This window comes from Canis aureus, chromosome 3, assembly GCF_053574225.1.
Source record: "Canis aureus isolate CA01 chromosome 3, VMU_Caureus_v.1.0, whole genome shotgun sequence".
Taxonomy (NCBI): Eukaryota; Metazoa; Chordata; class Mammalia; order Carnivora; family Canidae; genus Canis; species Canis aureus.
Window position 1 is genome coordinate 18347781 of NC_135613.1, and position 15235 is coordinate 18363015.

General features: G+C 45.4%; 1 protein-coding gene across 1 annotated transcript in view; it reads left to right on the forward strand.

The window, feature by feature from the left end:
• The first annotated feature begins 10927 nt into the window (after positions 1-10927).
• The window catches only part of BCO1 (beta-carotene oxygenase 1), a 38878-nt gene continuing 34570 nt past the window's right edge, over positions 10928-15235 (forward strand). Inside the window, exon 1 of the mRNA XM_077890962.1 lies at positions 10928-11182. Within this exon, the coding sequence (XP_077747088.1) occupies positions 11119-11182 (64 nt within the window). The 5' untranslated portion in view covers positions 10928-11118. The remainder of the gene's footprint in view (positions 11183-15235) is intronic.

The following is a 15235-nucleotide window of genomic DNA, read 5'->3' on the forward strand; positions in this document are numbered from 1 at the left end:
TTCCATGTTGCTAAAGGGCTTTGGAATTGGCATGGTGGGGGCTGTGCTCCCTTTCCCTGAATGGACATTTACTACACCATTCCCACAGTGATAGATACTTTGTGCGGTTTTCGTCACTTGTTACATATTCAATTTTGCAATTGTAGTCAACACTGCTGTGAACATCTTTTTGCACTTGCCATTTAGCCTAAGCTATCTCCTGAGGGTTGTTAGCAGGCATTACCAAGGACCCATCTTAACCCCTCACACTTACCACGTGAGGCTTCTAAATGCAAGCCTCTACAGCTTTCTGCCTCCCTGTGCACACAAGGGAGGGGATGGAGGTGCTTGAAAGTTTGTGCCTTTTGTGAAAAACTTTCACCCTTGATTGGCCAGGGTTGGTGGATCAATTCCCCAGATCCCTCAAGATAACTCTAAAGCCCGCTGACAGCCCAACCCACAGCCCAACAGCCAGACTGAGCTTTGATTGCCCATGATGGTAACAGCCTTGATAATGCACCATTAACATCTTCCCTCCCTGTTTCACTTCCCCATACTCTTCCTGGCATTTCCTGGCTTCCCCTCTCAAATAAGCCACTTGCACTTGAATCCTTGCCTGGCCCACAGGATACAAACATCTTCATGATTCTTGCTATGAACTCAGTGTTTATTTAAACCAGATCAATTATCTTTTAGTTTTTCATATTGCTGATCCCACTTGAGGACTCAAGTCCATTTGCCAGGTCAAATCCCAGGAAACAGGCTCACGTAGCTGAGCTGTGTCTTGCACACTTTCCTGATGGTTTCAATTTTATACTTAGGGATCCATCTCTGAGCAGCTAATAATGACCTCAGGGCATTGGGATGGTGGACTGTATTCTTGGTGGTTTTTTTTTTTAAAGATTTTTTATTTATTCATTCATGAGAGACACAGAGAGGGAGAGAGAGGCAGAGACACAGGCAGAGGGAGAAGCAGGCTCCATGCACGGAGCCCGACGTGGGACTCGATCCCGGGACTCCAGGATCACGCTCTGGACTGAAGGCGGCGCTAAACCTCTGAGCCACCCAGGGATCCCCTATTCTTGGTTTTTTAGACGTGTATGTAGGTCAGTCCTCTGTGTTTGCTAAGCCGTTTGCTTCTATCAGGTGGGTAGAGCTGGATCTTGAAGGGCTAGCCAGGAAGAATGGGGTGGAGATAGAGGTAGAGGTGGGGGGAGAGCTAGTAGAAAGAGTGCCTCAGGGAGAGGCCCTATAATACCAATTCCTTATTTCTTGTCAGTACCTCAGAATCAGTATAAACTACAATCCCCTGCATTATCACCCACACAGTGTTCTGCCTCCAGTTTCATTCATGCAGTTTCTTTACAAGAGTGCTTCTTTTTGGGGCACTCGGGTGGCTCGGTTGAGCATCTGACTCGGTTTCAGCCCAGGTTGTGATGGGATCAAGCCCCACATCAGGCTCTGTCTCAGTAGGAAGTCTGCTTGAGGTTCTCTTTCACTCCCCCTCTGCCCCTGCCTCTGCATGCTCATGCTCTCTCTAAAATTAAAAAAAAAATCTTAAAGGGATGCCTGGGTGGCTCAGTGGTTGAGCATCTGCATACCTCAGGATGTGATTCTGGAGTTCTGGGATCGAGTCCCACGTGGGCTCCCTGCAGGGAGCCTGCTTCTCCTCTACCTATGTCTCTGCCTCTTTCTCTGTGCCTCTCATGAATAAATAAATAAAATCTTTAAATAAAAAAAAATCTTAAAAAACAAACGAATGCCTCTTCTTATACATTTGCTCATACATCTGCATCCTTTTCTCAAGTATGGCTCAGCTATAAACCTCGTCTCTGAAGCCTTCTCAGAGCCTACAGGAGTTAACTGCCCTGTCTTCCATGTCCTCATAGCAGTTTAACCTACTTCCATGTTAGCACTGTTTAAAAGTCTCTAGCCATAAAAAAAAAAAAAAAGAGAGAGAGCAAGAGCAAGAGAGGAACTATGAGCTTGGCTGTAAAAATAAGTCCATGTATATATAGCCTTTAAAATTTCTACTTTTAAACTGTTTTTGCTTAATGACTATTGTGGGCTCAATTGTGTCTTCCAGAAAGACACGCTGGAGTCCTAAGCCTTGGTGCCTGTGAATGTGCCTTCTTTGGAAATGGGGACTTTGGCAATGTAATCAAGATGAGGTCATGGTGGGTGAAGGTGGATCCAAACACAGTGACAGGGTCCTTATAAGAAAGGGGAGAATCTGAGCACAGAGGGGAAAAGGCTACATGACAACAGAGGCAGAGACTGGAGCCAGGGAACATTAAGAACGGCTGGCAACCACACCAGAAGTTAGAAGAAGCAAGGAGGGATTTTCCCCTAGAGACTTCAGAAGGCTCATGGCTTCACTGACACTTTGATTTTGGACTTCTGACCTCCAGAACTGTGACACAATAAATTTCTGTATAAGCGTTTGTGGCGGTACTTTGTCATGGCAGCCCTAGAAAACCAGTATGATGATGATATAGCACTGAGAGGCCATGTGTCTGTCATTCATTCATTCAGTAAATATTTGTTGAGCCGCCACTACATGCTAGCCACTGTGTTAAACCCTGGATTTTAAACTGGAGAATGACATGATCAGGCTTGCATTTCAGGCAGGTCACCTGGCAGCAGCAGGGAAGGTAGATTGAAGTAGGTGGGATTGGAGGTAGGGAGGCCAGGAGAAGGCTGTTCCCAAGAGGTGAGCAGTAGTGAGGATGGTAGTTAGGGGGCTGGAGGAAAAAAGGAACAATCTGAAGATTAGTTAGGAGGCAGAAATGTCAGGTCTACAGTTGTAAGTTGAATTTTTGTGACACTTCACTGACTGAGCCCTGAGTACAACACCATGGAAGTTAGAGTGTTTCAGCTCAGGCATTAGAAGGTACTTCCTTTTCTACCAATAATGTCCTCTGTGTTTCAGTCTTGTTTCTTCTACCTCCCAGGTATAGCATATTATATAATATAATTTATTAAATAATTATTAAATAATTATTATTTGCTTTCCTTTCTTCCCTATTAGGCTGTGAGTTCATTGAGTTCAGGGCTTATTGATTTTTCCATCTTTCTATCTCTCATACCCAATATGATCTACAGGTAGTAGGACTCTGTGGGATTGATGAACCCTCCTATGTGTTAATTGGGTTAGTCGTGGTCTTTTGTTTTGGTGGTGAAGTTGGCCCTCCAGGAGTCCTAGGGCAGCCCCCCTGCCACTCCCTACGTCCTGCTTCCTGTCCAGGCCTGTGGAGAGCAGTGGTGTTCTGGAGCTCACCACTGATACTCTCCCTTGGGAAGGCAGCTGCCACCTCTGCTAGGACTTTGCCTATACCTTGAACCCTGCTATCTAAGATTTCCACATTGTCTGCTCAGTTTGTCATGCTGGCTAATTAAAGGCACCATTTAGAAGCTAACTTAATTGGAAAACTGCAAAGTAATTTAGATATGATAACAGTATCTCCATAAAGGGAAATATTAACTCATTTTTGGCAGTGACTTTGAAATAGGAGATACAGAATTACAAAATAAGGCTGTTGTGTTGTGATTTTTTTTATAGCAGAAAAACTTTTCGAATTCAGTTTTACTTCTTCACCATATGACTGCTTAATGGATGCAGCACATCCCATGGAAAAAGTGGCCTCTGGAAAGGCAGCCTCCTCTTCCTTGCTGCTTCCCCAGATTATAAGGTAAGAGGATCCCACGCTCATATCTTCCACCCCTCTGCCACTTGTGTGATCTATGGCCCAAGGACACAACCTCACCAAACTTCAGCTGCTTCCTCAATAAAAAAGGGGGTAATAATAGTACCTGCCAGGTCTGTGCCAGAATTAGAAGATACGGTGTGTGCAAAATACAGAGGAGGGGACTTTGTCTGTGAATGCCTCAACTTCTCCCCACCAAAAGGAGGAGATGAAGGCTTCCTGCTTGCCCAGGGAGCAAGGGAAGCCTCCAAAGGGCAGACTATGTGTGATTCCATACCAAGTCCTGCACCCTCTGGAAGTGAACTCTCTTCTACAGTCTCTGCATCGCTGCTGGAGGCAGTATGGCCAGCTTGTGCAAACATGTGTGACTTGGGAGAAGCCTGGGGAATACTTGACCTGACTTGAGGAAGAGCCCTGTCAGGCAGCACCTCCATGGAACTCCCACCCTTCACTGGCTCTCTGCTTCTTGCTGCTTCCCTCTCGGCAACCCCAGCCTCCAGGCCCCAAGTCTGCAAACATTCACCTCTTTCTTCTCTCTATCTCCTACGTGCCATCTTCATCTGGCCCCTGCTCACCTCTCCCGCTTCTCTCCTGTCCCAGCCTCATGCCTCCAATAATCATCCAGAGCCATGTGGGGTGGCCATGTGGTATGATGCCTCTGGATCTGCAACCTTCCCAGGTTCTCTGCTTGGCCAGCTCCCAGCTTCTGGTTTACCATTGCCATTTTCAGGAAGCATGGACATTCCCTGTCTTCACCATGCCCCTTGGCCCTGGAGGACTTCCCCCACTTCCTCTCTGGTGCCACAGCAGGCTGTGTCACCTCTGGTGTGCATCTGCTCCCACTGGATGGGTGGTATGCCATATTTGAGGGACAGATGAATGAATGAGTGAATGAATGAATACATGAGCTATTTCACATTTTTACCATTGCCAACCATGGAATTCTCTGACACTTGTACCCTCTAAACTGACCTGCAGTGTAGCCATAGCTGCCTCTCTCCACCTCAGTCATATATAAATGCCATCTTAGCAGCTCTCCTGCTAGCTCAGCATTGTCAGTAGAACTTCCCCTCATGATGGGGATGTTCTATCTGCACATGTCAGTATGGCAGCTCCTAGCCACATGTGCCTATAGAGCCTTTGAAATGTGGTTCATATGAACAAGGAATATAATTTCATTGTAATTAATTTGTACTTATATTTATATAGCCAGCTGCATGCTTCTTGTGGCTACTGTAGTGGGGAGCACAGCTAATCTCCCACTTTAATGCCTTCGTTGGACATGATCTCTTGACTTAGGACACCATTGTCTACAGGATGAAGCCCAAATTCTTGCATCCTTGCACAATCTAGTCCCTAAACCACTTTCTGCCCTCATCTCAGTGCTAGCAGAGATGATTAGTGATTCCAAGTATGGCCTCTGGAGTCAAGCTGCTTGGGTTCGAAGTCCAGCCTCAGGGTGCTGGCAAATTACTTAACTCCTCTGAGGGTCACTTCCATTATCTGTAAAATGGGGTAGAATACCTATACTTAGGGTTTTTGTGAGGAGGACATGCATTCCTATGTGCCAAAGGCTTAGAAGAATGCCTGGCACATAGGAAGCTCTCAGAAAATGGCACCTATAAATATCATTATTTCTCTCTGTGTCCCTGGCACAGCCAGCCTGTCCTCCTCACTGTCCCCTCACTAAATTGTCCAGCTCCATGTCATCATTCACACTAGTCCTCCTCTTTGCCTACCCAAACACTTCCCACTCTCAAGTGCACCCCTTCCTCCAGGAAGCTCTCTTTCCCAACCTTCCCTAGCCTGAGCAAACTTTCCTTCCTCAGAACTCCCATAATACTTCTTATCTGTGCCTCTTCTAAAGCAGCTGTGATAGGCAACTAGTTATTACTTACTGTGTAAAATCCTAGACTAGGTCATGAATGTCTATTTTACTTATAGGGACAGGCCAGATATGTATGCATTGTAACTGGAAAAAAATTAGCATTTCTGATTATCATGTTAGCTGATTTTTCTGATTTTTCTCTTTCCCAAGAAAAGAAAGGAGAGGAACATACTCTAAGCTCTCACTTATTCTCAGCACCACAGTGGATATGATGACAGTTTTTATAGTTTAATTTAAACTTGGCAGCCATCTGGTGGGCTAGGTATTATAATTCCTATTTTCAAGATCAGTCAACTGAGGGTCTGAGATTGAAGCAAGAAGCAAGCAATACAGACACTCAGCTAGTAAGTGGAAGAGCTATGGCTCCAATGAAAATGGGTCCCTTGAGGTTGCTGGGGCCAAAGATGGCCCAATAAGGGACCACACCAGCCAGATACCATGTTCACACCTTTACTCAGCCACCCTCAGCTGGCTCTGGGATTTGCACTAACCAATAGAAGGCAGTGAAGTGAAACTATGCCAGTCCTGGGCTCATCCTTACAGGAGACTGGCAACTTCCTCTCTCTTGAAATACTTTTGGGATTTTTCCCACTCATTCCCTGTATGAGTGAAACCATATCACGTTTGTCCTTCTCCAATTGACTTACTTCACTCAGCATAATCCCCTCCAGTTCCATCCACATCAAAGCAAATGGTGGGGAAAATTAGAGAGGGTGCCAAAACATGAGAGACTCCTAACTCTGGGAAATGAACAAGGGGTAGTGGAAGGGGAGTTGGGTGGGGGGATGGGGTGACTGGGTGATGGGTACTGACGGGATGAGCACTGAGTGTTATACTATATGCTGGCAAGTTGAACTCCAATAAAAAAATATATAAAAATAAATAAGTAAGTAAATAATAAAATCTTTTAAAAAAGAAAAAAGAAATACTTTTGGGAGGCTTTTGCTGCCATGGAAGGAGTCCAGCGATCCTGCTGGAGAGATCCCAAGGAGAGGGTCAAGGACAGGCCCTGAGGCCACATGGAGAGGGAGAGAAGCCAGCCCCAGCCCTCATAGCATGCCAATTGACTGCCAGCTGACTTGCAACCACATAAGGAACCCCAAGTGGTGAAAACAGAAACATTCCCAGCAGAGCCAATGAGCCCACACAATGGAGCCCAGAGAGGTAAGAACAATGACGGTTGCTTTAAGCCACTAAGTTTTGGAGTGGTTTAAGATGAGCTACATGTTCACATTGTCCTGCTCTCTTTTGCACTGGCCAGTTTTCGGTCCACTTGAAGGCAGCAATGCATTATAAAAATTGTCTGTGGGACATCCATTTTTGCTCTCCTACCTCCATCTATTCTTCAACCAGAGACTTCAGCAAGTGGTAAGCATTACTATGTAATGCGGAGGAATACGCACTGACTAGCTGTTGACCTGAATCATGTTCCTTCACATCTCTGAGGCTGTAAAAATAAGGTTGTCAATGACTCCCTGGCAGGGATGTGTAGGAATTAAATAACATACTGCTAATCAGACACCTAGCATGGTACTTGGCACATGTCAAGCATCCAGTGAATGATGTTTATGAGAGGCTGGAGAACAGGCCAGGAGACAGCTCCTACTGGTGACAAGTCTCTTGTCCCACTCTTCCCTTATTAGCAAAGACCTAGAAAGCAGAGGTCAGGCTTTCATGGGGCCAGAGCAATGCCAGAGCTTCCTGAGAAAGAGCAGCTGCTGCTTGTTATCTGTGTTTACAAAGAAGGAGGATGGACATTCAACATGAAGGCTGTCCTGTGAACCACTGCAGGCCCCTCAACCCCTTTGGGAAATGTATGTCCTTTGGGATATGAAGACTCTGCCTCCCAACAAAAAGAACATCATAGGAGTGAAGAAGGCAGAGATTGAGTCTCATTAACTGTCTCTATAACCCCAGAGCCTGGCAACTAGCTAGTGTATGTTCAAAGAAGGCACAGAATTATTTTCCTGCTTCATTCACTGTTTTATTTCCAGCACATAGTAGGTGTTTAGTAAAAATGTGTTGAATGAATAAATGAATGTGGGGATGAATGAATGTTGCACAGCCTGTAGCCAACACTACAGGTTACCTGTCCCAAGCCATTGCCTCTGCTCCTTGCTAATGGATTCCTTGTGTGAGTCTGGTGGCAACATGCTGCCCAGGAAGCCTCCTGATGGGTTTAAGAAAATCAGGGCACTCTGGCTCCTCCTTGTCAGGAATTGGTCTAAGAGTGGTCATGCAATACCGTTTAGCCAATGAGATTTTTTTTTTTAAGATTTTATTTATTCATGAGAGACACACAAAGAGAGAAGCAGAGACATTAGGCAGAAGGAGAAACAGGCTCTATTTAGGGAGCCCAATGTGGGACTTGATCCAAGGACTCCCGGGATCATGCCCTGAGCCGAAGGCAGACACTCAACTGCTGAGCCACCCAGGCGTCCCTAGCCAATGAGATTAAGAGAAAAATCTGCTTGGGCAGATTCTGGGAAAGGTTTTCCTTGGCATAAAGAGAGGGAGCTATAAGAAGGAAATGCCTCCTTTATCCCTACCTTGTGTCTCGGCTTTAGCACAGTATTCTGTAAGACATGATTCCTGGGTTGAAGGCAATCACTCATAAGCAAAACTGAGCCCAAGGATGAGAAGCCAGCCCTCTGAGGATGGCATGGTGGTGCCTGATGAGATGGGCCAGATGAGCTTCCTGGCCACCTAGGACCCCCAGATGACTTGATGTCTGAGACAAATGCGCATCCTCAGGGTTTCTGCAGATATTCTGTTACTATCAGCCAGAGCATCTTCCATTAACTTGCTAAACCTTCATGATATCATTATAGGCTGAACTGTGCCTCCCTTCCACCCCAAGATTCACATGTTGGAGCCCCAGTACCTCGGAATGTGACTGCATTTGGAGATAGAGCCTTTAAAAAGATGGTTAAATTAAAATGAGTCCATTTAGGGCAGGTCCTATTCCATCCTGAATGGTAGCCTTATAAAAAGTGGAAGTTTGGACACACAACCAGGAACAACCATGTAAGGACATAGTGAGAAAAGATGGCCATCTACACACCAAGGGGAGAGGCCTCAGAAGAAACCAGCCCTGCAGACATTTTGATCTTGCACTTCTAGCCACCTGAAGTGTAAGAAAACAAACCTGTGCTATTTAAGCCGTCCAGTGGTACTTTGTTATGGTAGCCCAGAAAGCTAATACAGATACCCATTGTTATGATCAATTTATTATCCCCATTATCAAAAAATCCTGACCTCACCATGTATTTGTCCCCAGGGTATGGTTGGGGCCTTGGTTTCTCAGTATTATATAACAAGGCAATGATATCAACCCAAGACTGGCCCTCTCAGGTCCTCCACCCATCGACACATCCACCCGTTACTTCATTCAACAAAAATCTAACAAACATCCATCATGTATCAGCACTGAGCGGAATTGTCACAGAGTGTATACTCTGGAGTCGGGCTGCCCAGCTTGGCTTCCTAATTATCTCCTAGCCACTGTGTGACCTGAGGCAAGCAAGCTAGTAATCTTTCCTGACTTTCTGCATCTCTAGAATGATACTAAGAATACTCATCTCATAGGATTATATAAAGTCAGAGCAAGCCGACACACGTAGAGTGCTTTGCAAAGCGCTTGACTCAGAGAAGGCACTTGATGGATGGGGGTCATTGCTTTGCTGGATGTACAGAACGGACAAGAAAGGAGACACGGTCATGTTTTCCCTTCTGTGATTTCAGTATTGCCCTCCCCACAAACCGTGTGGCCTAGGTATTGCCATCCTGTTTCTCAGAGTAAAGTGAGGTTCAGAGGGGTTGTGACAACAGTCACAGCTTTTAAATCACAGCCTTGAGATCCCAACAGGTCTTCTGACCTCTAAGCCTTGAGCTCTTTCTTTTTTCTCCTGCACTAGAGCCTGCTGCTGGTGGTGGTGCAATTTTTTTTTCCTGATCCCATAGTTTACGCCAGACATTCTCATTTAATCCCCACAAGGACACAGCTTTCACAACCTAGGAATAATAACCCTGACATGGATACACATGTTTAGACCAGACAGAAGAATAAGCGGGCAAGTTATGGGATGGAATGGAAAATGTGGGTCAAAGGGAATTCATTGCCTTCTGAGTGAATGGGGAAGAAAGGGTAATAACTGGTAGCTGTTGGGGCCAGGTGCTTTTGCTAGACGCTTGACTTATAATACTTTGAGACTTTGATAGCATTACACCCCCATTTCATGGTTAAGGAAATGGAGGCTCAGAGAGGATGAGGTAGACACATAGAAAAGGGAAGAATCTAAAGGATCTTCCCCTGGACCAGCGATCCTCAATAGCTGCTGAGAATCAGAATCATCCAAGACATTTTTAAGCATACCCAGGGCTGGGCTCCACCTTCAGAGATCCCGCATCAGTGGGTGTGGAGTGACTCTCAGCCCTGGACCCCGGAGAGCCTGCAGCCAGGTGATCGGAGCGCAGCCGGGGGTGGGCGCCCAGCCGGACCAGGCGGACCAGGCAGCTGTCCAGACTGGGCCCTGAGATCCAGGAACGCAGTCCCGGCCCAGACCTGACAGGAACTGTACTCAGCAGCCACGTAAAGACCAGCGCCACACCCTGTCTTCCTCCACCCAGAGACGAAACAGCTGCTTTCTTTTAGCAAGAGAAGTAGAGAGGAGTCCTTTAACTAGTCATCCAACGTTATAGGCTTGAATGTGGATTTTAGGCAATGGCATCACATGAGAGACACAGATACAGGGGAACTCTGAAATCACAGATGGACGTCCTTTCTCCCTCCCATTAGACCAGGAAGTCGAATTGACATTTGTGTGTTTTTTTGGGGTTTTTTGTTTACAATTCCTCATTGTTCTCGAGTAGAGTTTTTGGTTCCCTGTATTTATTTAAATGGGTAAACATTTTATGTTTACTTCTCCAAAAAAGAAATATAATAAATTAAGTTGCTCTTTGCATCTGATTTTTTTTTTTTTTTTTAAGGAGAGGGAGGCTCAGGGACCTTTATTCAAAACCAAACCAAAACCCTCTCTCTGCTCAAGAAGTTCCATGTGCAGAAGGAATTCTACTGATTGACACACTTTCGGCTCCCCTAATCCCAGGTCCGGATAGTTTCTCTTCTCTGATAAATCATCTCCACCTCCTGGGCTGGATCATTTCAGGCTGCATATCTGTGCAGAATGCACCCACTGAATTATCCTGCCAATATAAACCCAGCAAAAGACTAGCTTTTCTAGCTTAAGCCAGAAGTGGAACTGGAAAGGGAGTTGGGGGGGGCAGGGGGGACACAATAAGAGGGTTAAAGATTAGCCAGGACTCATGGCTGGGGAATTGACCTTTGACCACAGATAAGTAACACCAGCTTCCCCTCGTGTGTGCAAAGAGATACCAGGTTCTCAGAGCATCAGGAGGAGATGCAAGAGAAGGAAGCTGCAGGAGAGCAGGAAGGAAAAAAAGGAGGAGCCGAAGAGCAATTGCCTTGAACACAGCAGAGTGTCTGTTCACTGTCAGCATCACTCCTGCTCAGCGCCCCATGCCATGGATATAATATTTGGCAGAAATAAGAAGGAGCAGCTGGAACCTGTGCGGGCCAAAGTGACAGGTGAGCGTTCCATATAGATGGCTGCCTCTTCTTATATGTTTAAACATACCTTTTTTCTGGTCATAAAAGTAACATTTATTGTAAATTATTTTTGGAAAATCTGGCAAATGATATATAGTGGGGAATGATCCACAAATCAAGACATATTCTCTGTGAAAATCTAGGTGTGCTTTTTATACACAGAAACTGTTTCCAGGGAGAGAGAGTCCTTTTCACTACTTCCGGGTGAAGAGCCCGGGAACACTACAACTGGCACACATACAGTGGAATTATTCTGCAAAGCGTGGCCCGTTCCAAGCTTTGGGTACATTTGTGCAAATATGTGCATCCTAAGTTAAGGAGAGGGAGGTACGCTTCTCATGCCATACCTGTGCTGTGAGAAGCGTACCTGTGCTGCCCTTCCTACATGCACATGCTGGAGGGCATGCAGAGCACGCCCTGGTTTCCTCACAGGTGTTCACTGTGATCTGGGCCTTCAAGTACCTGCAGAACCGTAAGTCAAATGGACCCAGAGTAGGACACTCTAGGAGAAAATTCTTTTAACAGGCTTTGTGTCTTGTTTTCTTCATCTTTTTTTTCTCTGTCTCTCTCCTCTTGTGTGCTGCCTCTGAGGATGGGTGAGTGGGCTGGCTCAGTCACACAGGCGGTTTCATCTTCAGAAACTTGGACCTGGGTTTTTTCCTGAGTGAGCATTTCTCTATGAGCAAAGTTAGATTGGAGCTTTTCAACCAAGGAATTGTCTCAGAAGGCTTTTGAAAGAATAGCTTTTATGTTTGTTTTTCTCTGATTACAAAGGTAACATGATCTGTATGTATATGTGTTTTTATGTACATGTGCATATATAAAAACTTGAAAATGCTAATGGGAACACAGAGGGAAATGAAATCAGCTGTATTTCCACCTCAAACACTCCTAATATTGGAGTAGTTTTAAGTTTTTAAAAGATATAGTATAGGCTACAAATATTTTTTCAAAAATAAATGTATATTTTTTAATTTTTAATTTATTTATTTTTTTAAAGATTTTATTTATTTATTCATGATAGACACAGAGAGAGAGAGGCAGAGACACAGGCAGAGGGAGAAGCAGGCTCCATGCACCGGGAGCCTGACGTGGGATTCGATCCTGGGTCTCCAGGATCGTGCCCTGGGCCAAAGGCAGGCGCCAAACCGCTGCGCCACCCAGGGATCCCTAATTTTTTATTTAAAAGAAGCCTCTGATACCTATCCTTTTATGCTCTGGGATGTCATGAACATGTTGCCCATAAGCCCTACATTTAATAATTGCATGGAAATCCTTGGAAACTTTAGAAACCTGGAATTCTAGCACCTGCAGACTTGAGTGGACCCTCTAGATCCAGATCAGCTGCTCTCCCCACCTCCATCTCACAGCTGCAGGCTCACCATCACCTGGGTGCTTAGAATCACGAATTCCTGGGTCCACTCCAGACCCATGGAATCAAATACGCTGCGGGTGTAGCCTAGCAATCTGTGTTTCTACAAGCCCTCTGGCTGCTTCCAAGTATGAGAACCACTGCTGTAAATCACACCTCCCTCCTTGAGGGAAGCTGGAGAGGGGCTGTGACTTGCCTGCAGCCAGTGAAAGACAGGATCCCAACCCTCAGTTGAGGCCTCCAGACCTGGGTCAAGTCTAATCAGTTGGTTTGTGTCCATTAACCAACTGCTAACTAAAGATTGTGCCTATGTGGCCACGTCTACCCACAGAGGCCATGTCCAGGCTTCATGTTGGGTTGTGCATTGTTGGCTCTGAGACCTCCTTGGCCAGTTACTGAAGCATTTCCTGCCTCAATTCTCTCTTATATCAAACTGTCCACATGTGACTTGCCGCATAGGATTGCTGCAATGACTATATGATTTAATGCACCTGCAGCCAGTGCTCAATATGTGTTCTCCTATCTAGGGTTTTGACTGTGTGCTCAGATTCATCTCTCTCTGCTCTGCCTCACCTGCTCCTTCTCCTGCATCTGGGTCTCTGAATAGTCCCATATTCACTTAGTTGCCCAAGGCAGGAGACTTCGTGACACTTCGGGGTGCCCCTCCCTTCTTCCCCATATTCATTCAAACTCCCAGTCCTATCCATTCCACATCCTTCAACTCTCTGTTCTGTTGTTTCTCTCCATCCTCTCTCTGGTCTTCCCACCTCCTCTTGGCTCCTCCTTTCTCCACACTCGGCACCACAGTCAGAGACAACTATTGTCACTCCAAATCTAAGCCTACTCCATTAATACGAGCTGTCCAGAAGAGGCGGATCCTAAAAGACAAAGTAGATTAGCAGTTGTCAGGAGGACAGGGCTTTGTTTTGGGGTAATGGAATGTTCTGGAACTAGATGGTGATGATTGCATAACATTGTGAATATATTAAAAACCTCCAAATGGTATACTTTAAAATGGCGGATTTTTCTATGTGAATTTTATCTAAAAAAAAATTGCACATGCACAAAAATCTGATCCTCTCATTCCCTGTTTTAACTGACCAAGCTGTCCCATTCTTCTGAGCATCTAATCAAAGCCCTTGGTGTTGTCTCATTGACCTTTTTCACTTGGTCCCTGCCTAGCTCTCCAACCTCAATACTTATGGCTTCCTCATTTGAAAATTACAGACCAGGCTTGCTAAACAACTGACACATCTCCTGGTCTTTGAACTGGACTTTGAGCTGGACTTTGAGCTGGACTTTGAGCTGGTCTTTGAGCTGGTCTTTGATCTCTTGGTTCAAGTTCCTCCAGAGATAAGAATTCAGATATAGGGATGTCTGGGTGGCTCAGCGGTTGAATGTCTGCCTTCAACTCAGGGTGTGATCCCAGTCTGGGGATTGAGTCCCGCATCGGGCTCCCTGAGAGGAGCCTCCTTTTCCCTCTGTCTGTGCCTTTGCCTCTGTCTGTCATGAATAAGTGAATAAAATCTTTTTTTTTTTTAAAAAAAGGATTCAGATGTAAGTAGTTTATTTGGGACATGATCCCAAGAAACCCTGGGAGGGAAACCAATAAAAGGGGCATTGTCAAGCCACTGACCACTGTGAGCCATCAGAGCAGAACCCTCTGGGAATAGTGTAAAACATGCCTCATATTGCCTCAGCTGAGGGCAAGGAAGTGGTGACATGTGATGCCCAACTCCCCATCCATCTTTGGCTGACAGCCACTTCCAGAGACATTACCTCCAAGGTGTTCCAGCTTGCCCAGCGTATGGGCAGAGTAGCTCCCACAATGAAAACAAAGCCCTCAAGCAGAGAGCTGAAGATAGTTGCAGAAAGCAACTTTCAAGGAGAGGTCATTGTTAAGAAGACAAAGTGAGGCATCAACAGCATCTGCTCCAGACCCTACCCCTAGAGCAGTGCCATTCAACAGAGGTGTAATGCATGCCCACATGCATGTGGTTTTAAACTTTCTAATAGCCACACTCTAAAAAGTAAACAAACCTATTACTTATATAATTTTAAAAAGCTGAAAAATATACAGTGATCCCTCTATGTACAAAAAAAAGACAAACCAGTGAAATTAATTGTAAGAGTATATTTTATTTAAAGCAATATATCCAAAATATTTTAAGTTCAACAAGTAATATTTTTTAAATTGCTAATAAGATATTTTACATTTTTTTTCATACTTAGCCTTTGAAATCCAGTGTGAATTTTACATTTACAGCACATCTCCACTTGGACTGGCCAGGTTTCAAGTGCTCAGTGGCCACATGAGGCTGTGACTACTGTATCGGATAGCACAGTTCTAGAATGTTATTTCCTCATGCCTTTTTGAGGCCAACACCTACTCCCCCTCAAGACTCAGTAGCTCTTCCAGGACACAGTCCCCACCCTCCAGCTCTCACCCCACCCGGGGATGAGATTCTGTTCCATGCAGCCCCCTTTGCTGAGCCTGTCACATTGCCTTTACCGTGTTGTGGTTTGAGTGTCTGTTCATCCATCTGCTCTATGGATGGTGAGCAACTTGAAGAGAGGGATGACGTTGGCTCATCTTGGTATCCTCAGTGCTGGCACAACTCAGGCATATCCCACCCTTTCTGGAAATAACTGCTAAAGGA